Source organism: Siphateles boraxobius, unplaced genomic scaffold, assembly GCF_051911475.1.
Source record: "Siphateles boraxobius isolate OS27281-9 unplaced genomic scaffold, OSU_SipBor_1 16, whole genome shotgun sequence".
NCBI classification, from domain to species: Eukaryota; Metazoa; Chordata; class Actinopteri; order Cypriniformes; family Leuciscidae; genus Siphateles; species Siphateles boraxobius.
In genome coordinates, this window is record NW_027508766.1 from 14141375 (window position 1) to 14168745 (window position 27371).

The window sequence follows — 27371 nt, forward strand, 5'->3', positions numbered from 1 at the left end:
GATAAAAAGATGGCCCCCAACAGATTTCGCCTCCGAAGCGCGTGACGCCTGTAAATTTCGCTTCAAACTTTTGTTTTTTATGCGCATCAATTTCGCTCTTGACGCGCGAATGGATTCAAAGTGTACACGCGTATAACTAGACTAACTAACTTGACGCTCAATTCGCATCTGGTGTGAACGCACAGTAAAGACGGTCGCACACTGAGAGAAACGCCACACAGCGCCACATCTGTAAAATCTTTAAAATTCGAACACATTGATTGTTTTCTATGAGCGTACGCACACCGATGGCACCACTCTGCGTCTGTCTGCAGTGCCCAACTACGACTCTGGCTGTTCAAAATCATGCCGTGCCACAGCGTCACTCACACAGTTTTCCAATTAACAACGACAATTTCGGACAAATATACACACATACTTTTCAGAATTTTTCAGTAGCAGGTTTGTTTTTGTGGCTTGAATAAAAATGCTTCATATAGAGAAATAATATAGATTGCGTTTTCTCTTTCCGTTTGTGCTGGGGTTTTTTTTTTTGAATACCTTCATTCAAACTCATTGACACCACTTTGTTCAAGTGAACTTTTGCCTTGTGTGGTTAACTCTTCGTCAAAGCCCTAGGAGCCCTAGGATAAATTCCACATGTCCAAGACTTTTGTGCAAAAAGTCTTTATTGCCACAGTATGTGCAGGTAAACTCATTGCAATTATAAGAGAAGAATTTTGTTTTTATTTTTATTTTATTTGAATGGTATTAGCAAAAGTAATTGGCTGCCGTAGAGCTGAAAGTAATGAATCAGAATCAGATTTAATAATGAATATATTTAAATATAAGCTGTGAAATGTAAGATCTGGTTTATTTCTAATATTTTTGTTTTGGCTAGTAGAAGTTCTGAATGGCCGATGACGTTTTTTTTTTTTTTTGGCCAATTTGGCTAGTGAGTGAAAAAGTTTATTTCAAACCCTGGTGATAGCCTTTCAAAAGTTACCTCATCAAAAGGCCTATAACTGTACCGGGTAGTTATAGGAACTCAGTTATAGGAACTAGCCACCAGGGTGATCCCCCGAGAACTAAGTTTTCCCCTAGGGCCATTTTCCTGGTTACATTCGCACCGTCAGTAGGAACTCTGAAGTGACATAAGCCGGCAGACAGAAACGTCATATGAGTGTGGCATTCAACAACCGAAGTATCAAGGATGCCGTGATCAGAGCTGTGTTTTTGTTGTGTCATGGGTTTTGTGATAACAGAGATGGAATGTAGGACGTTTAAGTTATGCAATTAAGAGGAAAAAGGAGGGTTAAAAGACAAAACTCATACGACAACTTGCAGTGCTATATATCATTGAGGCTGAGAAATTACACTATGCCCTTTCTGTTAGTTTATGTCTTAGCGCAGTGGTTCTCAACTCCAGTCCTCGGGACCCACTGCTCTGCACATTTTGTATGTCTCTCTTATCTGACACTCTCAGTTCAGATCAAGGAGTCTCTCCTAACGAGCTGGTGATCTGAATCAGGTGTGTTAAATAAGGAGACATAAAAAATGTGCAGAGCAGTGGGTCCCGAGGACTGGAGTTGAGATCCACTGTCTTAGCGCTGTTTTCCATGTAGCCTACGTGGCTTTTTAAAAATGGTTGGTGCTAGCGTTTCCTATGGCGTGCATTCAGCCAATCTACATACACTTACGTCACTGTTAGTTGCTATTGTGCTGGATTAGACCCTACGATGAAGTAGGAGCCAACTACGTTCCCCCTCAAAAGGCGTTCCTATAACTAAAATCATTCCTGCGGTGAGAAGGGAACACACCAAAAACCGGGTGTTTGAAAGGATACGAACCCAGGGACAGCTTTTGTGTGGCTCAAACTAAACTCTTGAGTATTTTACACTAATATTAATACTAATACAGTTTTACTATTTAAATATAAAATTAAATTGTTAAAATATTATTTATTTATTTTTATTTGTATTTGGTTTGTATTTTAACAAATAATGTCAATATTAACCCTAATTGGCATAATTTCGGAAATCCATTAATCAGTTTTCATTGCACAAACCAAATTTGTTTTAAAGCAAAGTTGATGCACCTTGACCCCCAGAAGTTAATCAGATCAGATCTGGCGATTTCATCCAGCTCTTGCCATTTTTATATGCAATATGCATCTGACTGTGGTCCAGCGTTCCGTGTGAGGCTGAGACTAGAACGTTGAAACAGACTCAAATCTTTATGCGGCTCCATCTGTGTGCCATAAACCACACTGTGCTGCTCTGATAATCTAGGTGGGATGAATGGCACCTATCTTTATCAGTCTGGCATGGAGGCATCGAGGGTCGTCTGTGTTGTGTTTGTAATGTGAAGCAGGGAGGGGCCTGTGTCGCTCGAGTGTGATGCCAGGGAATCAGGTTACAAAAAGCTCCTGTTGTGCCCCCTATGCACAGTAATCTGTCCTAATCTGAGCCTGCCTGGCCTTTTGTCTTGGTCAATCTCTGTTAGTCAGTATAATGTGATTTCACACAGACACACACACACACACACACACACACAAACAGACTTCCGTTGGGTCGGTGTGCATCTGCTGGTTCACAACGTGACAAAGAAGTGTATCGTGGGTTCATAGACTAAGGGCTTGTGTTGTCTAGATTAAATATGTGTGGATACAGAACGGATGGAATGGTTTTTGGCTCGTTTCTGCCTCCCCTCCTCCACCTCTCTATTTCTAGTCTTCGTCTGCCCTCTAAAGGCTAAGGGGCGGCTTGCTTTGCTCCTGACTGATGTGTGGTTTACATGCACATTAGCTGTAGCTCATCTGTGGCAGAGGAGCAAATATCTGCGAGGGATGAATCCCCCCGAATTGTTGTCGCCTGTGCGGGGGGCATAATAAACATCTCTGGCATTTAATTCCCCCCAGGTGTTTTATTGATCTGCCGAGCGGAGTACCTGACACATCACGCTAGTACCTGGACTCACTTCAATCGTTCGGTATGACGAATGCGCCAGTATCGTATCAAAACCCCCGGCTGACCACTCTAGCGGCTGCGGGTGCATCTGCGTGGCTAAGCGCTGACAGATGTGTGTTTCATGCCATGGGCCATTGTGAAGAAAGGGTTACGACTGATCGTGCCGTCCGGGGGAGGGAGATCTACCCATATCTTGCATTCATCAGCAGTCGCTGGCGAGCACACATTTGTGAGGGCGGTCTGGAAAGCAGGGCCCCGTCTCAGCCTTTGTCACATTCCAGGTTTCGGCCTGTCAGTATTTGACAGCTCTGCCGTGGGACCACCATTGACAAAGCGGGCTACCTGATTCCAGTGATGGAGGACGGGCTATGTTAAGTGTGTATTTTGAATGAGAAAGATTCTCTGACAAACTCGACAGCGAGGATTCATTGTGTGCTTAAATTACCCAGGTTTATGGATTCTTTTTGTATTCTGGGCTAGTAAAGAACATGGTATAATAGTACAATTGCAGCAAAATAGTTGCTTAAACACTCCTATAATATTCTTATATGCTTTATTAATGCTTTTATTTGAATGCCGATGCTATATTTTCATCATGTGCTTGCGGTGTGGTGTCATGGTACTTATAGTGCGAGATGAAGCACTTGAGCGTGACTTATTATGTGCGCCCATTTGGGTATGAATAAAAAGAGATGTTTGAAAGTCTAGTGTGTCATGAAGGACGCAAACATTCCCGTTCTCCTCACAGTGGAAAAAAAACAAACCTTTTCCGTGCTTGGGTACCATTTTAAGCGTGCATAAAACATGTCCTTCTCTCTGTCCAATTTTTATCAAAGCTGTGCAACATCAAGATGAGGGAAGCTTGAGGCAATCCAAGGCCTCTCTCTTCAACAAAGAATAGACATTTGCAGTTTTATTGAATTGTCACTGTATTTGAAAGTCTTACTAAAAGTATTGGAAGGGAAAAAAGTGTTTTCTTCCTGTCAAATAACAATGTTTTCCCTAAAGCCAAAAATGTACATGTTGAAAGCATCTTTCAAGGATTCAGAGAGGTGGACTCTGGCCTTAAACCAGTGAAGTTCTTGCCTGAGCTCGGTGATGACCTGTTCTGAAGAAATTTGTTGTTCTTCTTCTCGATTCTGTCTCATGGACTTACTCTCTTCTTCAGCTCCTTGACCTCAACAGTTTTAAAAATCCACTCTTTTTTTTTTTTTTAAACCAAAGTATACCAGGAGTTATCTGTCAGTATAAACAGATTTGCTTCACAAAATAAAGCTATATAAGGTATGGTGATGGTATCTGATCGTATTTTATTATTTGTGCATTTTCGAAAATTAATTAAAAAGATTAATTAAAACAGATTGACAATTATGATGTAAAAGATTTGTATTCTGTTCTTTGGTAATTCTGTAATATAAAGCAGTGTTTTCTTTTCTTGCCCTTGTGCACACAATGATCCTGTCTTTTGATATAGGACTTTGTCTGAGTATCAACACCAAGCGGAAAGCACGGCAAAGCTTTTAAGAGTGGTGCAGAGTTGTCTGAGCTTTAGCAGAACGGCTGCCACATTACCACAGGGGTTTAAGAGTCGAGTATCATCGAGAGCAGTTTCCCATAGAAATAGGGAGAACTAAATGTAAACAGAGAGCCCACTTGACTAGGCTGGGGTTTGCTAAGCCAAGAACGAGTGTGTGTGGGCTTTACCTTCAGCCACACTAAAGCCACTTTAACTGTGGTCACAGAAGAGAGAAACAGTCATTTAACACATACATGTATGGGCATCTACAAGCTCTGTTATGAAAATTGAATGCATTATTCTTGAAAATGTATTATTGCAAAGAACTGAAGTTGAAGGAAATGGGTTTGTTGAAGTGTTAATATTGATTTGTATTATACATTATTCACGGATCTGAAAATCATTAACTTCAACAATGTCGATGACTGGTTGAGGCCACGCTAACATTAAAAAGTAGCATGGATACCATGTTTTTTGGAAAAGTACCATGGTATTCTTTGAAAACCCTTTGAGTACCATGTAGATACCATGGTACATGAATATAGTAATCATTAAGTACCATAGTACAATCAGACAGCATTAGTGTAGCGCCTCAGTACATTTTTAGTAAGAGCATGCTCATGCTAATCTCTTCAGAAGCGTTTACATTAAAGATAGGAAAAATGGCTAATTCTAAAAATTAGAACTTTTGGATAAACCAGTGAAGATCTTTTCTGTCTTAATTATGTAAATTCTAAGTTCCACTTTGATTTTCACTGAGGTGTTTTACCCTGTTAATTGTGTGTTAGCATAAGTTAGCTGTGATGCTAGCCTGTGGCTCAAGGTTAGCCAAGTTTCCCTACCAAACTAATGGTGCTTGAAAGATATCTCTTCCTCCTCCTCAGAGCTGCTGTATATTTGTCCAACTTTATTTGATAAAACAACAACAACATGGTTTTAATTACTCAGGATGACTGTGTGTTTAATAAACTAAAACAATTCAGCAGATTGGATTTTGACATTGAACAATAATGATGACTCAGTATGCTGTTGACATTGCCCATTGCTAAATGTGTTGATGTGACGTCATTCACCTAAACAGCGTACATTTACCAAAGTGTAATGACCTCAATCAGCCCAACCCTGCTGAAAAACAAGAGATTAAACCAGCCCAACATTTTTTCTATTCTTAAATTCTTAACATGCTCTAGCGATAGGCTCCTAAGATGGTGTTTTAAGCTAGTCAGCCAGCTGGTTCTGAATCCCCCTATAACCACCAAACCAAAATCTTGACCCCATTGCTCTCTGAAAAGAGCTGAAGGATGGCTTTGCTGATCTTGTAAATAATTAGCAGTCTTGATCTTAACTGGGTCAGATCATGTCAAATGCTTGATGCTGTTGTAAACCTGTACAGTAAGCATTTTTTTTCTTGTTCCTTTCCAGGCTCTCCTCTTCTACACTTGCGTGACAATGAAGGTCAGACCCCTCTGGACCTGGTTCCTCGCGAGGCCCTACGTGAGGAGTTGCTTCGCTGTGCGGAAGAAGGTGACAAAGGTCTGGACACTCCTTGCTCGCAGGTGCGGGATGTTCCCTTCATAGAGTCCTGCTCATGGGTGCTTAGCTGCCTGTTCCTCACCTACCTTCAAGAGCGACACGTGCCAACGTACAAAACCCAACTTGCACCTCTGGACCTCAGTCCCACTGTGTGCCGCACCCTGATTCGTCTCCGTCCAGGCACGCTAGCCTCCGCCTGGGGAGATTTCTGTGCGGTGAGGCTGGCTGAGGACCTGAGGACTGTGTTGAATTTGGAGCAGTATGTGTCACAGGTGAGCCCTGCACTGAGGCACTGTCATGGGGATCAAACCAGCCTGTTTGTGCAGCTACTTGTAGATCTACAGGCGGAAGGGGCGGCACTGATCACTGGACAATCTGATTTTGACTCATTCTAACAGATTACCTATGGAGAAACAAGAAGAAATGGGCATGTATCTGTAGACCTGTGGTAAAGCTTGTTAAGATGAATACAGACATTTATTTCTGTATGTTTGTGCTATTAAGTTTTGAATGGATACAAATAATGAATATTAATTGAGAACTCTGATATGACAGTGATTGCAGAATGAGTTCTCAATTAATATTAATTCTTATTTGTAACATTGTGCACAGTTTTGTCTTTGCTGTTTGGTTAATATATGCAAAACTGGGGAGTATTTAATTGTTTGTACCAAAATATTTTTGTAAAACACTAGACATTTTCTTAACTGCAAAATAAAAGTTTAAATTAAAATAAACATGATTTGAAACCTGCTAATTATGTAAAGATTTGAATGTTTACAACCGGTCAAAATTGTGGTCATACCTACAAGTATGCACTCTTTATTAGAACTATACTCCACATTTTAGTCTTTAAAACTATAAAATAGCACAAAATTGACACAAAAAGTATGTCGTGAACAAACACATTAAATCAGAACTGGCAATACTAATATTTTTATGTCTCGATTGCAGGTCAACACAATTTAGACATTTTATCAATTAACTTCATTCGATGCATCATGGGATGCTTAAAACTCTTTCCCCGTCAGCGCTTTTTTTTTTTAAGTTTCCAGCCACTTCCAACATTTTTGATCATTTTCACAAAATGTTCATGATCCCCAGAATATTGTGTTTTGTATTAATATCTGAATATGCAATATATCAAAAGAAAGAACAGAGCCTCTGCTTTAGAAAAAAAAAGCAAACTTTTGAGCAAAAAGCTGAGAAAATCGCATTTTTATCAAAGACATCCAGATCGGATTTGGGAAGATGATCAATACATAGATGGAGTCCATCAACACCCTAATGCTTGCACAGTCCTTTACCTCATCCTGCGTCAACATTTCATTCAGTGGCATTATGGGGAAAATTTTTATGCTGTTAAATGTTGATGATCACGTTATTTTAGATATGCATCTTATTTCTGCTTCTTTTTCGCATGTGCTCTGATCAGTAGATTCATTACTCTTTCAGAAGATGCATCATAGCGCCCCCTACTGTATAACAGTGAAAACACCGAAAGCCGGAAATTTCCGTCAATGGCAGGGAAAGAGTTAAAAACTGTTTGAAGTTCACATGAATGCTAGACACTTGGGTGTCTATCTGGTCCAACTCATTTACTTAAAAAAACAACCTTGTATAGAAATTCATGAGAAATAACTTTTCACTTTAGCATATATATCTTACAGTCCATTAGACAACTCAGCAATACACCTCATTGCCACTGTTCCAAATGAACAAACTTAACTTTAGTTGAAGCCCAGCCTACAAGATCACATCTCCCACTTCTCTGATCCAGGATGATAGAGGGAACGCGTATGGGTGCCATGTGGGGTTAATAATCAATCCTTTCCAAACAACCGATTCTAGTACAAAAGCAAGAAATCAACCAAAGACCTCCATGAGGAATGAGCCGTTTCCTGATCATGCCCTTTTCAACTACAATCCAAGCGAGTATCCGGAGGGGACCAGGGATCACAGCGGCCGGGTTTGGGATTAGAAACCAAGACTCTGCGGATGGTCTGAGTCTTGACAGCCCAAGAGCGATGGAGGATGCCGAGGTTAATAAATAACAAGCTCAAGTGTTCTGGCTTTCAGCGTGGCCATGATTATTAGCGTCTGGCAGCGCGGACGTTTGTACTGGATCACGTCGTGTGATGCTACGATGTCATATTGAATAACAGCAGGGATCAGACAAGGAAGAAACATCCAGACTAACAAATGATCAGGGGCCACAGAGGCTGAGAGCACAGGGGAGCCCCCTTGGCCCCTGTGGAGGAACACACTGTTCTTCCATCACTCTGAGAGTGTGTGAAGAGTGCTTACATCATGAGGTGTTCGGAAGGGAAACTTGGCTCATGGTGAAAGCCTTGAAATATAGCAGCACTGGTGAAGGTGTAAGAAATGAATGATTCTTGTGTTTTGAAAGATGAAACCGCTTGTACATACCTGTGTGTTTGTATATAAAAGACCCACAACTAAGAGCTGATCTAGAGAGGAGACCTGGTTCCTTCAGTATGCAAACACAATCACGTTTCAAAGAACTTTATATTAAATCAGATGCAAATCACACATCCAGTGGCGTAAAAAATGGAAACTTTTTCCCCCTGTTAATTGAAATTAGGCTAAATAAAATTAGATGAAAAGCTAAGCCTAAAAAATTACAGCTTAAGTACTAAAATTACTAAAACTGAAATAAAATTAAAGCTAATAATATATACATATTTTTAAAAACTACCAAAAAAAATGATACATTTAGGAATAAAACCTAATTCAGAATATGAATCAATACTGTAATAGTATACTAAAATAGCAACGTACATATCCTTGTTTACATGCTTAGAGAATATTTTTTTATTGATGAAAGCAAGCAATAATATATATATATATTTTTTATATATATATATAAAAGAATCAAAATATCTTTAAAAGTAAACATAAATTATTGTTATTATTCAGTGTCCATTCATTGTAATTTTTCATTTTCAATATTGTATATATTTTAGTTTCAATTTTGTCAATTCTGCCAACTGTTTCAGCCAGTCACAGGGAGCAGTATGACATCACAGGCAACAGGTTTTAAATCTCCACACAGACACACATTACAATTTCATAAACATTTGACCACATATATTCAGGGCTTTTTGTGTGTTTTTTTTTTACAAGAATATTTACATAAAAAATAAGATTTGTCAAATAAATAATTTTAAAAATCTGGTACAAATGAAAGTGCCTTATCCCTTTTTTCAATTAATGGATATGTTACATTCTACATAGTTCTCTCTATATATATGGTTATATATATATATACATACACAGGTGAAACTCGAAAAATTAGAATATCGTGCAAAAGTTCATGTATTTCAGTAATTCAAATTAAAAAGGTGAAACAACTAATACATTTAATATATATAACTATTTAAATATGCATGATCATACTTTTTAGAGGGCCGACATTTCTGTATTAAAAATTATTTTTTTATTGATTTCATGTCATATTCAAATTTTCTGAGATTTTGAATTTGGGTTTTTCATAAACTGTAAGCCATAATCATCAAAATTATAACTTTTGCACGTTATTCTAATTTTTCGAGTTTCACCTATATATATATAGGCATGTTAGTATTTTCACACACAAAAAAAAATTGGTTTTAAGCCAGTTATTTATATCTTTTGCTGTAGTGTATTAGTGGGAAATATCAGTTTACATTATCCAAACATCCCTTTTCCATTAATTGTAGTAATCCAGTGAGATTTGTGTATGCACAAGGAGTCTGACAACAGCTGGTTGATCCACACGGAGATCTGATCTCACCATCATCGAGTCTGTCAGTGATTACATGAAGAAACTGTTACAGAACTGTTACAGAAAAAAAGCTGTGTTAAACGCAAAGGGTGTTCACACCAAATATTGATTTGATTTAGTTAAATGGATTTTATTTATTAATTAACTTCTATTATGACATTATTTTTAAAAGTATCCTTACATTACAGCATTTTTACACAAGTGCTTAAAACTTCACAGTACTGTAGCTTACTGTAGCTGTAGATGTTTCTTCAAGCATCTTCGAGACGTTACTGCAGTTCTTCTGGATTTAGTCTTTCTCTGTTTTTCTGATTCTACAAACTCGATGATGTTGCCAGACTCAAAAATCTCACTGGATTATTAAAATTAATGGAAAAAATGAATGTTTTTGAAATCTAAACTGATATTTTCTACTGACACACTATAAAAAAAAGATATAAATAACGTAAAACTTTTTGTTGTTTGTGAAAATAATAACGTGCATAAGACTTTTGCACAGTACTGTGTATATATCATTTCCAAAAAAGATCCACTTTGGTTTGCCTTCAAACACAGCATGTGCACTTTTACAAAACGAAAAGCTTTTGGGATGCAAAATCCATTCACAATAAACCCATTGATCAACTCCAATCAACACGTACAGTTCACAGAAACACATTCAGGCTTAGAAAATGATCCTTTCTGCTGTTCAGATCATCTGTGTGTTGTTTTTTTGAACGCGAGTCACTGAAGTACCGTCCGTGTCCTGCTCAGTGGGGATTGTGTTGTCTTTGTAATGGAATTCCCTCCAACAAATCAATGGTGTTTCCATATGATAGATGCGATATGGCAAATGAGAAGTCAGGAGGGAGGCAGAGGGATGAGGCTAGTGTCCTTTCTGATGTAGCCTGTGCTGTGATCTTTTCATCGCTCGCTACGCCGAGGTCCCTCAAGAGCACCCCCGCGGACCCGTCCGTGACCTCCCTCGCAAGCGGATGGATAGAGGAGAGGAAATGACAGAGAGGAATGACAGGAGGAGCACCGAAAAGCAGCGCGTGTCGTACTCTTTCTCCACAGCGGCGTCAGTAAACCTCTGCCCTCCGGTACCCCCCGAGGCCCTAAGGCAGCCTGTCACAGGCTATCGACTTCTTGTCAAGCAGCCAATCCACAGCAATGAAAACACACACAGACATTCGCCCTTCAAGTTCGGGATTTTTCGAAAGATTTCGGACTCTTTGTTTTTTTTTCTTCCTCTGTAAAACAGGCGTGCACGCTCAGCCTTGAGAGTTGAAGATCAAAGTTTGAGTGGCCGCAGGAGGTCGGACGGGACGGGACGGGGTGGCTGATGGCTGCAGGCACGGTGGCTGAGTTGACAGAGGAAGTTTCTTTCAAATGAGAACGTACCTCTCTCTCTCCACTCGGTCACCATTCTCTGGCCCAGAGTGACATCTTTAGTAGCGTAGTGGCAGTGCGTTGCGTTATGGGAGCAAAGGATGATGCAAGGGTACGTTAACTCTCAATCCCCACTACGAGGACAAGGCTAACGATGACACTGCCATGGCAACTATTGGTCAAAGAAGTTTTACAATAAACGATCCCAGCATGCATCATTCATACCGAACAAAACATCAAAAGAATGCATCAAAAGAACAAAATGAAGTAAAGATACCGCAAACCTCACTGGCATGGCTTTTTCTTTTTTTTAGTTGTCTCCATGAGCACTTTAGTTACAGTCATAAATCGGACCATAACAGGCTCAGCTGTCGACTCTGATAACTGCTGCTCGACAGCTGAGGATAGCTTTAGATATGGCAGTTACTGCGGCGTGCAAATTGTAGGGTGCAAACTGCAACTTAACCACTGTCGTTTTCCCTTCTGTAAAGGCGAGGTGTGTCGGCACAGGTGGGCGTATTATCAGCTGATCCTGCTATTTGTGGTTAGAACGGCTCCCTTTGGAAGGACGTGGAAGGACACCTTGGCTTTTAGAGCTGTCTGGCCAGTGGCAAGAGCTGACAAATAACCCAGACTGTTTGACTCTAAAAGGGGTCAAGAGCTTTTACCGCTCTTCTCGCCACAAAAAATAAACCCAAAAGAGGACGGATGGTAATTAACAATAGTCCAGTTTTCACTCTTCGACCGCGCTCTTTAAGTCTCCACGCCGCAGCTTAAACAGAGAGAAAAAAAAGGTGAGGAAGAAAGACAGAAAGAGGCTGGTTGCCGGTCAGTCCTCTCCTTTTCCTTGGCTTTGGGAGAACGTCCGTGCGATGAGACGAGCTATCCAAGGTTATTTTTCTTTCTTTTGTTTGGGCTGGGACTGGGGTCCACTTTCAGCTCTTGGTACTGCACCTGTTAAAACACACACAAACACACACACATGGTCATGTGGGCGGATTGATAGCCGGGGATAGTGGTGAGGATGAGAAGCTTCAATGATGTGGCAAGTTAACCAGTTACTGGCATTCTACATTCTCACAGTCACTGTGACTATGACTGAAAGACACTGTATTGGTTATAATTTAGAAGATCACATGTTAGTGATGCTCCCAGAATTGCCCAATGCACAAGCTCAGAAAAAAATAAATCCTATATATAGGGATTTCTTTTTTCTCACTGAGTTTGGGGTTAGTAAGATTTATTTATTTTTATTTTGTTTCAAATAAATGAATACTTTTATTCTGCAATGATGCATTAAATTGTGCAAAAGTGAGACCTTTTTTAATGTTACAAAAATCTTTTGAACTTTCTATTCACCAAAGAATCCTAAAAAAAAAAAGTATCACGGTATTCACAATAGTATTAAGCAACACAACTCTTTTCAACATTGATAATTTATCAAAGTTGAAAACAGTTTAGATGCTTAATATTAATTAGAAATGTTTCTCGGGCAAATCTGCATATTAGAATGATTCTAATATGAAGGATCATGGGACATTGAAGACTGGAGTAATGATTCTGAAAATTCAGCTTAATTATTTTAAATTGCAATAAAATTGTGCAATTTTACTGTTTTAATGATTTTTTTCTAAAATAAATACAGCCTTGGTGAGCATAAGGAAATTTTTTTTCAAAAACATGAACACGTTACCAACCCTAAACTTTTGAACTATATTGTGAATTGTAGGTCTAAAAGAGAATTTTTTTTTTTACTATTTTGTGTATTTGCTATCATTAAATTATAATTATGGATATATTGGTGTGTACAGTAGTGCGTTTCATTCAGTATTAAAAAGTGTTTTTTAAAAATTGATTAATAATTAATTTACTACTTAACCCAAAATGTGGGTGCTATGTGTATTTGTCTATTACAGTATACAGATGTTGATTGAATGCCATGGTCCCATGCATTTGAATGACACAAAATTGCAACCTACAGCTGTAATCAAAAATATTCAACCCCCATTAAAGAAGCAGGTTTATTTGCAAAATGTACAGAATTTGTTTGCAATGAACAAATCAAACAAAAGTAATTAAAAGAGCTCAACACAACAAATGTTTCAAGTGGTTTCCCCAAATTCAACTGAAAATTTAACTTTTAATGACTTTCGCAGTCTCCAAATTATTCAACCCCCTGAAAAGAATCCCTCACAACAGCACAAATCTGCAAAACAGGTGTTGTCTCAGGCACACCTGATGCAACTAATCAAGGGCTTCGTTAGTTGCACCAGGTGTGCTTGAGCTAGAACACATGGAATATCTGAACTGGCTAGAGTCAACATGAACTGATTGTTAGAAATATAGCTAAGTCAAAAGAATGGTCCAAAAAGTTAAGAGAAGATATCTTCACCCTTCACAAACATGGAACAGGATAAAAAAAGATAGCAAAAGCACTAAATGTTCCTAGAGACACTGTTGGAAGTTTGCAAGTTCAAAGTTAAAGGAACAGTGGTGACTAGCTGGACAGGGCAGAAAAAGGAAGCTATCAACGGCTGCAACCTGATTTCTAAGGCGGCAGATTCAGGGAAATCCTCGAGTGACTGCAAAAGACATGCTGCAAGACTTGATGGCAACAGGCACTGAGGTTTCAGCTTGCACAGTAAGGTGCATACTATATGCCCAAACTCCAAGACTACACCATTACTGACCCAAAAGCACAAGAAAAGTTGGCTCCAATTTGTTCAAAATCATATAAATAAGGTACAGAAGTTTGGGGATTCTGTTCTATGGAGCGATGAAACAAAACTGGAACTTTTCGGCCCTATGAAGCATATGCTGAAAAGAACACTGCCTAAAGATAAGCATGGTGGCGCTCGGTGATGCCCATGGGCTGCTTTGCATCATTTAGCACTGGACACCTACAGTGTGTGGAAGCCAAGATGGATTCATTGAAGTATAAAGAAATCTTAGGAGAAAATATCGTGCCGTCAGTGAGGAAGCTGAAGCTTGCCGTCATTTGGGCCTTCTAACAGGACAATGATCCCAAGCATACCTCATATTCAACCAAGGCTTGGTTGCAGAAGTAGTCCTGGGAGATTATACAGTGGCCATCACAGTCAACTGACTTGAACCCCATAGAAAATCTCTGGTGGGAATAAAAGGTGGTTGCAGCAGGCAAACCTCAAGAATATTACTGAACTGGAGGCCAATGCTCATGAGGAATGGGCTAAGATGTCTCAGAAACGCTGCCAGAATCTGGTGTCTGGTTTATACATCTCGTTTGCAGAAGGTCATAACAGCAAAAGGGTGTTCTACTAAAGTACTAAAGATGCTTGCCATGAAGGGGTTGAATAATTTTGAGACTGCAGGAGTCATTAAAAGTTGAATTTTCAGTTGAATTTGGGGAAACCACTTGAAACATTTGTTGTATTGATCTATTATTTAAATTACTTTTGTTTGATTTGTTAATTGCAAACAGCTAAAAGTCTGACCATTTTGCCAATAAACCTGATTTGCAATGGGGGATGAATAATTTTGATTACAACTGTGCATAGCTGCCTATCTAATTAACGAGGAAGCTCACTAGGTTTTAGAACAGAGCAGGAAGGGAAGATATACCAGCTGAACATTCACAGGGTTGTCACCATAACAAGACAGTCAAGTGCCTCTGAGCAAAACAGACCGATCACTGGTTTTCCCTCAGATCTGGCCCTCAAACTGACTGACGTCACTCCCTAAGAAATGTGGTCCATGTACTGCCAACTCAACAGAAACATCAGTCACCACCTACACTGTGGAGTGTCTCCATCTCACAGCCATCCATCTTGGTGTGAGACTGGGTTTGCCTGTGCCACATGCAAACACAGCATCAGTAGCTGAATGTGATCCATAAATGAATTTTCTCTTAACTGATTTTCATCAGGACATGAAGGTCAAATGTACTGTAAGCATGGAAAATCAAAAACATCAAATTAATTAACCAAATAAATTAACAATAAAAAAATATTTTTTTCTTAAAACAATCAAAATTATCTGATTGATTGATTGATCCATCCATCCCCAAAGGGGAAATTCACTTGTCACAGCAGCAACATACTATAAATAAAATACAATACATTAATCAAAGTAAAAAACTACCCCAAATGGACCCACACCACAACAAGCACAACATATAGTTTAGTATAGTTTAGTTCCTTTATTTTCCACAAGTGGAAATTTGTCTTTGGCTTCACTATACACCACACACAAGGACACCAGCCCAACATAACAATAACATTTCCATATGTACATTTACAATCTATGCATACATATCCACCCCTAATCACATTCATATCTTCTCAACATTTAAAATTCTAATGGTAGTTGGCACAAATGACATCTGGTACACATTTTTACTCGCCCGAGGTTCTCTAAAATGTCTCCTTGATGGTAACAATATCAAACACAAAATAACACGTCTTGTTATGACAAGTCTTGATCACATTTGATTAAACAATCTCACGGCATTTGGAAGAAAAGACCTTCTGTATCTCTCTTTTGAGCAACATGGGTAGATAAGTTGCTAAATAAACTACACATAGCACACACTGTATCATGGAGGGGGTGAGATTTATACTTCATGATGGAGGACAGTTTCCCTACCATCCTTTCTTGCCCAATTTCCTCAACAGAGGGCAAATAACAGCCCATAACTGAGTTCGCCTTCTTAATCAGTTTAAGTCTGTTTTTGTCCCTCACATAAATCCCCCCAGCCCAGCATACCACAGCATAAAAAATACAGATGCCATTACAGTGTCATAGAAAGTCCTTAACAATACTCGACACGCCCCAAAAGATCTCAAACATCTCAAGTGAATACGACTCTGACCCTCTTTATACAAGTAATTCCTGTGATCAAACCAGTCCAACTTATTTCAGTAGACACCCAGATATTTGTAAGATTTCACAATTTCAATATCCACTCCTTCAATATTTACAGAAAGTAAATGCTGTGTTTTCTTTCAGAAATCTATTACAATCTCTTTAGTTTTACTTGCATTGAGTTCAAGGCTATTCAGCTTCCATCATTCAACAAAGTTCATAATTAGCTTGATAGATGCAATTAATCAGATGAATTAATCAGCACATAGCTGAATTAATTCGATTAAAAATTGTAATCAAGTCAATTAAAGTCAGCCTTAAAACAACGCTAATTCAGGGTTGACAATAGGGTCCACACACTAGCTGCAGGTAGAGCATTTCTGGAGGATTTCAGAGCGGCCTGGCATTCGTCTTCTTCAAAGCAGGCTTTAAATTGCAGCCTAACGGGGTCATTATTTACGTATTCACTTTAAACGCATCAGGGTCGCGTCTGACTTCAGAAGCCTCCCTTGAACTGCGTGTAAACAAAAGTTTGCGTGTCAAGGTGAGGCGATGAAGATCGACATTAGTGAATCTAATGGAAGAAAAGAAACGAAGGCAAACAACAATAAAGGCTCAATCAAAAGTAGCGCTATAAAGAGCGTGTGGCACGTCAGAGGCTCTATTACACTTAACTGCTGACAGTTATGCCATCCTGTATGGTGCAACAAGCACACCAGCTTTAATGACAGAGAGCTGTCCCACCCAAGATAACACGCCACACTAGTTAGAGTCAAAGAAGCATGCAGAGAAAGTAAAAAAGGGAACATTACAAAGAAAAGAACTTTAGTAGTTGGAATGAGGGGGGTTAAAGTGAATATGGTGAGATAGCAATTTGGAGCAAGTGCCGAGCACAAAGAGAACATCCGTGGAGACGATGGGTAAAGACCTTACGCTGCTCAAAGGCTGCTCCACCCTCGCTCCCCCATGTTGACAGTTGCACTACAAAACACACTTTGAAGTACGCTCTTGTGGAGGGGGCGCCACACGCACGAGCGCTTCGTTTAGCGGTGTCAGGCGCCGTCCCGGGACCTGCCGCAGCCGAGTGCGCAATGCCGTCCTGCCTCCAAGCGTGGATCGGGGTTTGAAGCCACATGGGCGACAGGCAAATATAAATAAGTAAATGAAAGCTGAACATTTTTAATGATACTATGCTATGCTGTTTATAGAGAAGGACTGAAATCTCGCCTGCTTCATCTCTAGTGACACCTAACCTTGCATTAGGGGCATTAAATGCTCCTCTAGAAGAGAAAAAAAGGGCTCGGAGACGCCCACAGACAAGCTCTCATCAATTGGCGAGAAAAAAAAAACAATACTACAATATTTCGAGGTGAAAAGATAGGGAAAATGCACTGAGGAAAGTTTCTCCTAACTTTTTATTTTCCTACGGTGAGGTGCATGCTAATTGCTTGTTTAAACTCTAAATAGAAACCCCTGGTGCAGCAAAGACAGGCCTTTGATACAGTATGCACGACTTTCATACCTTCAGTTTCAGCACCTACACAACCAATAGGACGTGCTCTCTCCTCAGATACAAGAAAAGTGAGTGTGTATATGTATATATATATATATATATATATATATATATATATATATATATATATATATATATATATATATATATACATACAGGGCTTGACATTAACACCCAAATGCGGGTGGATTTTGCTCGTGGCGGGTAACACAGTCACTCCAACGAGCCACTTTGGCGGGTTGAATAATTGTAGGCATCTCCTTCTTCCCGGGTTTCGGCACCAGTGTAACGCAGTTCAGATGTTAAATGGAAGAAGGAAGCGGGAGGCGGCGAACAATCAAATACATTTTAATGACAAAATAAAACAAATACAAAAACGAAAGTAAAGACGGCAGCCCCTCACGGTCGACTGCCACCACAAACAATAAAACAAAACGTCAAATAAAATTCAGGCCTGTCCTCTCTCGCTATTCACAGTCATCGTTCCTCCTTTTATGCTTCCGCTCCTCCGTGAGAGATATGAGACCGGTGCGTCGCGCAGGTGTCGTTCATCATTAATCACGCCACCGGCCTCGTGCCGTTCTCTCACGTCCCTCGGCCTCGTCCTGCTCGCCACAATCACTCTCACATTCAAGTATTTTTTTCAGAATTTGAATTGTTTTTTCTACTCTATTATTTACTGCTGTTGTTGATGATAAGGAGTGTTTATATTTATATTGTATATTTCAATCCATTTCAACCTTACCAGTAGTCATTATTAGGGCCTAAGCACAAAAAATGACACAAACCGAAATGTGTTTCTTTATGATGAGAGGAACGTTCCCCTCAAATTTTAATGAAAACAAAAGCAACTTTGTCCGAACCATGGCATGCATTTTTTCTTGAGGTTTCAAGACTGACCTACTTTCCATTGCAACTTGTTACAAAGAATTTCCTGTCAGGGCTCAATAAAGTAATTCTGAGTCTGATTCTGATTTTTAAACAGACATTGTTTCTAATGCTAAAGGTTTTTTCAGTTTAGTTTTTTATCTTTTTTATTAATCTTCTACATCCATGCACCACTTTTATTATGCAATAAGAGCTACATTTTTTATGTCTTTATCTCAATACATGGTTTTATTTAAAAAAGGAGCTTTACACACAACCTTACCAGAGCTAATGATAATGACCTGTATTGTTATACATTTATGTAGTCTTGATTTGGGTGTGTACAGCGGTTTTACATTTAAAAGGGTTGTAAATCTAGTTCAAGAAATTTTAGCACGCCATAGTCAACTTTAATCAGGTAATTTCACAACAAAAAAATGTGGCGTGAACAAAAAAGTTGATGTCAAGCCCTATATATATATATATATATATATATATATATATATTAGTGGTCGACCGATATGGGTTTTTTGATGGCCGATGCCTATATCTTAGAGAGCAGGGTGGCCGATGGCCGATATTTATATATCAAACATATATATATACACACACACACACACACACACACACACATATATATGTATATACATTATATATATATATATATATATATATATATATATATATATATATATATATATACACACACTTAATATTTATATATAAATCAATATTTAATAAATTTAATAAATATTTAAAAATAAACATGCTTAGGACCTATACTTTAGATGGCAACTTCTTGAATCTGCAATCCTATTACAGTATTTTTCACAAATAAAGTAATTGTTTAAAAATACATGAATATGTGAATAAAAAGGAAGTAAACACTGTAACAGGGCACTTAGTAATCTGGCAATTTAATGCGCACTGATAATAATTTTTTTTTTTACTTTGACTTTTGACAAGGTAACACTAATTTTACTTACAGCACACATACAGTGAAAACGACATGAATATGACACAGTGGGCAACTGGATATAGCACGGCATATTTTAATCTTTTTTTCGATCGCGTCTCCGGTGAAGCTGATCTTCTGTTTGCATTTACTCAAGGACCGTCACTCGCAGGAACACGCAGGCTATTACTGCACACTTCACAAAATATCACAGCTGGATTCGATTAAATCTGCAATGTTTGTGAAATTTAATGTTTATAAGATATTCAGAGATTTGTTTAAATGATGTAGATGCGAATTTGCTGAATGTTGATGGTAAATGAGAAAGTATTTTAGCCTGATTGTTTGCCTTTTTGGTTACAAATAATATAAAAGCAAACGCATTACTTTTTCGCATACCATTTGCTTTCTTTGATTACCAGTTCTGTAGCCACCGGTTCTGTCTAACAAAGTATTAGATATGACTGACAGAGAGACGGAGAATGTGAGTGAGCGCTGTATGATCATCAGATTCAGGCGCTGCCGTTCTCTTCTCAGCGCCGCCCGTCAAAATAAAAGTCTGCAGCGCCGTCAAAATAAAAGTCGCGCTTCCAACACATCGGCGAATCAGAAAAACTTATCGGCCTCATGGCAAATAACGCTCTAAGGATTTAAGAATTAGAACTGTTGCTCTCCACAAAGATGGCCTAGGCTATAAGAAGATTGGTAACACCCTGAAACTGAGTTACACTACAGTGGCCAGGGTCATCCAGAGGTTTTCCAAGACGGGTTCCACTTCGAACAGATCTCTCAAGGGTCAATCAAAGAAGTTGTGTCCTCGTGCTGTGTGTCAGGTGCAGAAGCTGGCTTCAAAAAACAGACACATGAGTGCTGCCAGCATTGCTTTAGAGGTTGCAGAAGGTCAGCTTGTCAGTGCTCAGACCACACGCCCCACACTGCAATTAAGTTGGTTTGCATAGCTGTCGTCCCAGAAGGAAGACTCTTCTGAAGCTGGCTCACAAGAAAGTCCGCATACAGTTTGCTGAAAGCAACCTGTCCAAGAGCATGCATTACTGGAACCATGTCCTGTGGTCTGATGAGACTAAGATAAACTTGTTTGGCTCAGATGGTGTCCAGCATGTGTGGCGGCACCCTGGTGAGGAGTACCAAGAAAATTGTGTCTTCGCTAGAGTCCCAAGCATGGTGGTGGTAGCATCATGGTCTGGGGCTGCATAAGTGCTGCTAGTACTGGGGAGCAGAGCTTCATTGAGGGAAACATGGATTCCAACATGTACTGTGACATCCTGAAGCAGAACATGATGCCCTCCCTTTGGAAACTGGGCCGAATGGCATGAAAACGCCCCATAACACACAGACAACTTCCTTGCTGAGAAAAGTGCAGGTGATGGAGTGGCCAAGTATGAAACCCCAGACCTGAACCCTATTGAGCACCTGTGCACACATACACAGAAGGCCATGTGATGTAAAAAAGAAATTGGGAAAATTGACATCTTTGTGCTTGCAGTCTTTTTTTGTGTGTGTGTGTGATAATGCAATGTGCGAACATGGTTTATGGCCAGGCTGTTATACAAATAAATTATGAACACGTGCAAAAACAAGAGAGAATCAGTGAAATATAATTGATTGATTGTGTTGTAGTCAATGTACGCTTATTCTTTTGAGCTTTTTTGTTTTTTTATCCATTTTGTGTGTGTGTGTGTGTGTGTGTGTGTGTGTGTGTGTGTGTGTGTGTGTGTGTGTGTGTGTGTGTGTGTGTGTGTGTGTATGTGTGTACCAATCTGGTATAAAAATTAAGTAATTAAAGGTTTTTAAAAAATGCAGAAAGTTGTGTGTGATATGTAGGTTAAGGGGTAGTGTTAGTGTAAGTGGATAGAATATACAGTTTGTATAGAATAAAAACCAAACCCTCTATGGAATATCCCCATTTAGATAACAAAGTAAACGTGTGTGTGTGTGTGTGTGTGTGTGTGTGTGTGTGTGTGTGTGTGTGTGTGTGTGTGTGTGTGTGTGTGTGTGTGTGTGTGTGTGTGTGTGTGTGTGTGTGTGTGTGTGTGTGTGTGTGTGTGTGTGTGTGATATATTTATATATACACACACACACACACATATATATATATATATAGAGAGAGAGATAGATAAGTGATGGAGTAGGGGTTATAGATTGGGGTGCAAAAACAAAAATGAAGAATACAATAAATTCTAGCACTGGATTGCCACTCGCTAATAAACAAACAAATAAGTTGCAAACATTATATTAACAATAGGGGAAATATACATGCCTGCTCCAAGCTATCTCATAAAGTGTAGTGGACAAAATCAGCCATTGCAAAAAGTGTCCATAAATGATAGCCATGTCCTCAGAAAACAGACAAATTTTGCTATTGTTTGCCCTCTTTTCTTCTCTCCTCAAGTGCATGCCCTTCGCAGGTGATGAATTGGCTAAGAGCTGAATTGTACCGCTGCGGATGCATTTTAATCTCAGCATTTGCATAGCCCATAATGGAGCCTTTGGCGTGCTAATTGCTAGCGTCCCAGTTACGCACGCAGTTCCTGCATTGGCTAATGGCAACATAAAGCATGCGACAGGACACGTCTTAGACACCTGGTAGAGAATGTTAAGTTGGTAATGCCAGTTGGCCTCATTTAAGGGAGAAAGTATAGCATTATATCAGAATGTGCTTTATTTAAAGCAGTGAGGCAGACGCACAGCAGGTAAAGATATTCTCGGAGGAGTCTATTGGCTGGTACATGAAAATAACATAGAGTGTGTAAACTGGGAGAGTAATTCAAAGTGAATACACACATCACAGCAGGTTTGATATATCACAGGTCTCCTGCAGTGCACTAAAAAGGCCATGGGCTCAGTGCACAGAGGTGGTATGTATTAAGATTTACAACAAACCTTAGAATAACCACAGCACTTGTGTATAGTGTACACTTAACCTGCCTGATCTTCAAAACACCTTCAACGTCGGCAATTAATAAAGTAATTTAATGAATGTATCCATTTTAAGGGCATTTTCCAAAAGGAGAAAAGGACAGCAGTGCCTGCTCAAAAAATCTGGAGGAGAAAGTAATCAAAAGTCCAAAAATATATTACAACAAATGTGAAGTCACTAATTTAGTAAAAGTGTCCAACAGCAACACCAGCGAATAAAGTTTCAGAGGGAGGTCTTGAGCTCACTGTTTAAGTATAGTGTGAATGTGAATGTGAATGGAGAAATAAAGGGTAAATAAAATAAAATAGAATAATAAAATAAAATAAACTGTGATGGACTGTCCTTCCATCAGGGGTGTTTCCCAGCCGGCTCCAGCATCCCTGTGACTCTACATAGGACAAGCGTTTTGAATGGATGGATGGAAAATAAAATAATTGCAATTAATATAATAAAAAATAAGAATAATATACAAACAAGAACAAGTAGTACAATAAAATAAACATTATTGTTATTGTGTCCATGTTTTTATAACTTTTGTTATTTTTAAAGCATGTAACGACATTTGCATTTAATAAATAACCTTTAATAATAGTATACTAATATGAATATGTTAATATTATAGCTTATTGATAAAAGTTTGGTAAACGGTGTTCCATTAACCCAATAATTGTTAAAAATAACCCAAAAAAAAAGGTACCCAAAGCCAGAGAGGAGAATTTGCCTCCTCCTTTTAGACCACAACACGTCACTTAACTGTATCCACCGAAATGCAAAATGCATGTGCATATTGACCTTATGTAGCCCCGGCCCTTTTCAGCGCAGCACTCATAGGGTCCTATCATACACCTGGCGCAATGTGGTGCCAGGAGCGACGCAAGTGTTTTTTGCTAGTTTCAGCCCGACACAGTTATCATTTTCACGCCGTGTGCAACGTTGTTTAAATAGCAAATGCATTTGCACCTATTTGTGCGCCCATGGGCGTGCTGGTCTGAAAACAAGGTGTGTTCAGGTGCATTGTTGGCGCATTGCTATTTTGAGGCAACTGAAATAGACTGTGTAGTATTCTTTTGATATTTAAAGGGTGCATTAGTAATATGAGCCTATAGGTGGGTGCACAACGCACATACACTCTGCTTATTATACACACAGGGTGTGCAGCAGCACACAAACATGCACATACACATAAAAGGATTACAATGTAAAAGATTATTATTGTGTAGATAAAGATATGGTGGAATCCGGCTTGTCCCGTAGATGTCTGCGCACGAGCAGACTTCAGTCTTTCCGCTTGCAAATTCTGCCATGTAAATAGCGAATCCGCCATGGTGCGAGCACAACTGGCTTTTAAAAGGACACCAGCCAAGCCTGAGTGTTTTTTTTCTCTACAAAGCTCCCCCTAGTGTCTGGTAGTACTGTTGTTCCTCGCCATGAGCAACCCAGCTGATCAGCTGTCAACCCTGCTGAGCATGAATCGCTATTTCAAAACCAGTTATGTCTACCGAGCTAAGTAAAGCAATATTTTCTTTCCAACTGATGGAGATTTTTTTTTATTGTGTTGTCATGCATACTAGTATTTTTACCGGGAATGAACGATATGAACGAGGCGAACTATTGCTTTAGTGTTTTATGTTTTTTTGGGGGGGAGAGTGGGCATGAGCATAAAAAAAAAATATATATATATATCGGAGGCTAATTTGTCCAAAGTTATATTAGCAAGGTCTATAAGTTCATCTCGTAAAATGACAGTTTACCTTTGCTTGTCTAAGAAAACATCAGAACGTTTTTTCTAGCTCGCTCATGATATGTGCAACATGTTTATTGACAAGATGGTCACGGAAAATATTTTGAGTCTGGGCTTTGTTGTAGTTGAGAGGATTTGTAGCATATTATGGATGAATACAATACAGAATGCGATCGGTGAGCCATCGGCTTCTACACAATGTAGCGCACTGCAAAAAAGCTACAATAAGCCAAATAAAAGCAAAGTAACACCTGGATGCAACGTGCAAGCTAAATTAGACACATAGAAGGGCAGCATCCATCTAGCTAGATCAAGCCAAAATCTCCGCTAGCCATTTAGACACGGGTAGGATACACCGGTGTCTTGATTTGAAGAATTTGATATCTATTTATTTGCGAACTGAGTTACACAAATAAAACCGACAGAGGAACGGCCAAACAACTACAGAAATCAAACGTGTTTGCTAATGACAATGCTAACATCAAAGTTATAGTATCTAGCGTACTAGTAAGCCCGTAACAGACAGCGATCATAATAAAAACCTTTACAGACAATAGCAAACATCCTGAGGTCACAATTACTTGAAATTTAAATATTAAACAGTTTATTCCAAAGATAATTCCAAAGAAGTGCAACAGCAAGAAGGCCAGGTCAGCATCCGTTTTGCAGGCTTCTGTTTCTCTCAGTTCTCGCCATTCTGAAAAAGCTGGTCCGATATTTACTCGAGTCTGACTTCTAGCTCGGTCAGTCTCCCGTTTCCTCTTTCGTTGGTCCTCCGACAAAGATTTCCTAGCTTTCTGCTTCTTTTTACAGGCTCAGCCATTACTCTATCTATCGTTGCCCTTTGTTTATAGCTAGCTGGTGCTTGAATGGGGGCGTGTACGTCTGCAGTGCCGTCAAGCAATTCGTTACAACGCGAGACCTGATATCACGCGATACTTCCTGACGGCGAGGCCGGCGGCCCGCAGGCCCAAAGTTGCAAGTGAGTTTTTTACGCTCTCAGGCACCAGGGGGGTGCGAAACCACCACCATTCAAGCCAAAATAAGTAATATAACCATTCCACTGACTCCGAAGCTGTTCAGTTAAGGTAAAAAAGTTGCCTGGTGTCCCTTTAAAGTGAATGGGAGATCAGATTCGGATTGGTTTTATTGCACATTACGCACAAAACACACCCATTACTCATTAAGAGAATAGGGATAACCCTTATAGACTATGCGCTGGGCGCACAGACCATTTTTCCCGTCGTTAAACTAGCAAAAGTGGATTCGGATGCGCCCTAAGTGCACTTGCGCCATGCATTTTAGACCATGCGCTTACGTTGTTAAAATAGGGCCCAGTGTGCTGTTTGTATTTCCACAACATGAAGGCAAGATCATACGGATTTATGAATGAACCGCTCATTTTAAAATCTTCCCGGTCTACTTACATTTGTTATGCCATCCACTTCAAACATTACAATGCTCATGATAACTCGACAATAAGTAAATCCACTTCACCAGCTAATTACTATTCGATATTGATGCCATAGAAATATACATAGCTACCGCAAAAACTAAAGTTCAAACACACGTTTCTAAAGACAAGCTGCGTGCTTATTTCTCTGGCGCATAAGGTCTATGCGAGCAGCGCACTCAAAATAACACAAACAAGGTGAATAAGAAATGCACCCACAGAGCTGTGGGAGTTGTAAGTTCCCATTCAAAGACACTCTGTACTTACAGACTGCTGCATAGATGCCCTTTATGTAAAAAGTCATTAGGAGCTCATCAGTTCATGTTGTTCTGAGGCACCTCCAAATGATCTGTAAAAAAGGCAATGCTGGCCTCTCTCTCGGCCTTGCAGGGCTTTCATCACGGGACAGTGCGGGAGGTGTGGGTCGCATCAGAACCTCAAAAATAGCCCTCCATTTGTCACTTGTGCAGAACGTTCGGGCCCCTGGGCATGTGCAGATCACACCCCGATGCAGGGGCGCTTTGTTTGAGTCTCCGAGGTGCCACAGAAGCGCAGCCTCCGCCCTGCCCATTGTCTCTAACCCAGAAAACAGAGGTGAACGGACCTCCACGGGCAGTTGTGCGATGCAGAGCGGAACGTTCCGCGCATCATGCTGATGTTCAAGTACTTTTTTGGAATGTCCTAAATCAAAAGCTGTAACAGGGCACAGAAAGCCCACGGCGGCCTGCTCTTCTGAGCGTGAACCTCACCGTACATCATTAGCCAGGTCTCCTCTGGGCTTCCTACCTGCAGGGACCTTCTGGGCTCCAGGTGTTTGGGGTAAACGCACCTTAGCGACCTAGCCGCATCGTGCTAATTTAGAGCAGGCTACCTGCAGCTGCAGGGCCGATGCAAAGCCACGCAGGGGCTAGGGATTACGACTCTTTAGAGATCAAAGCCTGCCCGCCGCCCCGGGCTCATCAAAGGCGAACGTGTCTGTGCTGATGTGGCAAGCGATTGGTCCTGGATCAGAGCCCTGTGTCACCCCCGCAGTCAGCACCGCAGGGTTTATCCCGACACAGAGGAAGCACGATAACAGGCCGGCCTTGTGTTTACGAGCTCAGGTTTTAATTGCAGTTAAACGCCAGCACCTCGCTGCTCGAACAGAACGCTGTTGATTAAGGACGGGACAATGGGGCGGGCCACATAACTCAGATCTCACGGTTAATGTAGAAGCAGACCGGGAGAGGATTACTGCTTTACACTCATTACACTCAATAACAAAGCATGACTCAGTACAACACAGCAAGAAGTCTATAAATCTACCGAGAGACACGTGCAGACTGAAAACATCACAAGTCATTTACATTCAACTTAACTAAATGAAATTTATGAAACACATTCCTCATGAAGGCCAACAGGGATAAGAATATAATTGGGTGTTTCTTCAACTACGGATATATGGATATATAAATCCACAGGATGTAAGATCCAAAAGGTAGATTTGTGGACTTCAATAACACTAGTAAACAAATATTTTAATATAAATTAATAAGATTTGTTTACTTTTTTTGTTAACAATGTGATTATAGTGTGTGTGTGTGTGTGTGTGTGTGTGTGTGTGTGTGTGTGTGTGTGTGTGTGTGTGTGTGTGTGTGTGTGTGTGTGTGTGTGTGTGTGTGTGTGTGTGTGTGTGTGTGTGTGTGTGTGTGTGTGTGTGTGGCCTGGTAAACCCTACATTATGGGGACAAAATGTCCCAATAAGGATGGCAATATCTGAAATCCTTGTTCGTGTGGGGACATTTTTTGGTCCCCATGAGGAAAACACCTTATAAATCATACTAAGTGATGTTTTTTGAAAATGTAAGAATGCAGAAAGTTTACTGTGATGTGTAGGTTTAGGGGTAGGGTTAGTGTAAGGGAATAGA

At 39.9% G+C, this 27371-nt stretch overlaps 2 protein-coding genes across 13 annotated transcripts in view; one reads left to right on the top strand and one right to left on the bottom strand.

Annotated features, from left to right (window-relative positions):
* The window catches only part of slf1 (SMC5/6 complex localization factor 1), a 40851-nt gene extending 34117 nt beyond the window's left edge, over window positions 1–6734 (top strand). The window contains exon 19 of the mRNA XM_077231653.1: window positions 5887–6734. Coding sequence (XP_077087768.1) covers window positions 5887–6392 — 506 coding nt within the window. The 3' untranslated portion in view covers window positions 6393–6734. The remainder of the gene's footprint in view (window positions 1–5886) is intronic.
* A 2235-nt stretch (window positions 6735–8969) lies between these two features.
* Window positions 8970–27371, bottom strand: part of mctp1a (multiple C2 domains, transmembrane 1a) — a 213682-nt gene continuing 195280 nt past the window's right edge. For 11 of the 12 annotated variants that reach the window (XM_077231634.1, XM_077231635.1, XM_077231633.1 and 8 more), the window contains one exon: window positions 9450–12109. In XM_077231634.1, the coding sequence (XP_077087749.1) occupies window positions 12038–12109 (72 nt within the window). In that variant the 3' untranslated portion in view covers window positions 9450–12037. Of the gene's footprint in view, window positions 12110–27371 lie in introns of all 12 variants that reach the window. The other variant, XM_077231636.1, reaches the window with a different exon arrangement.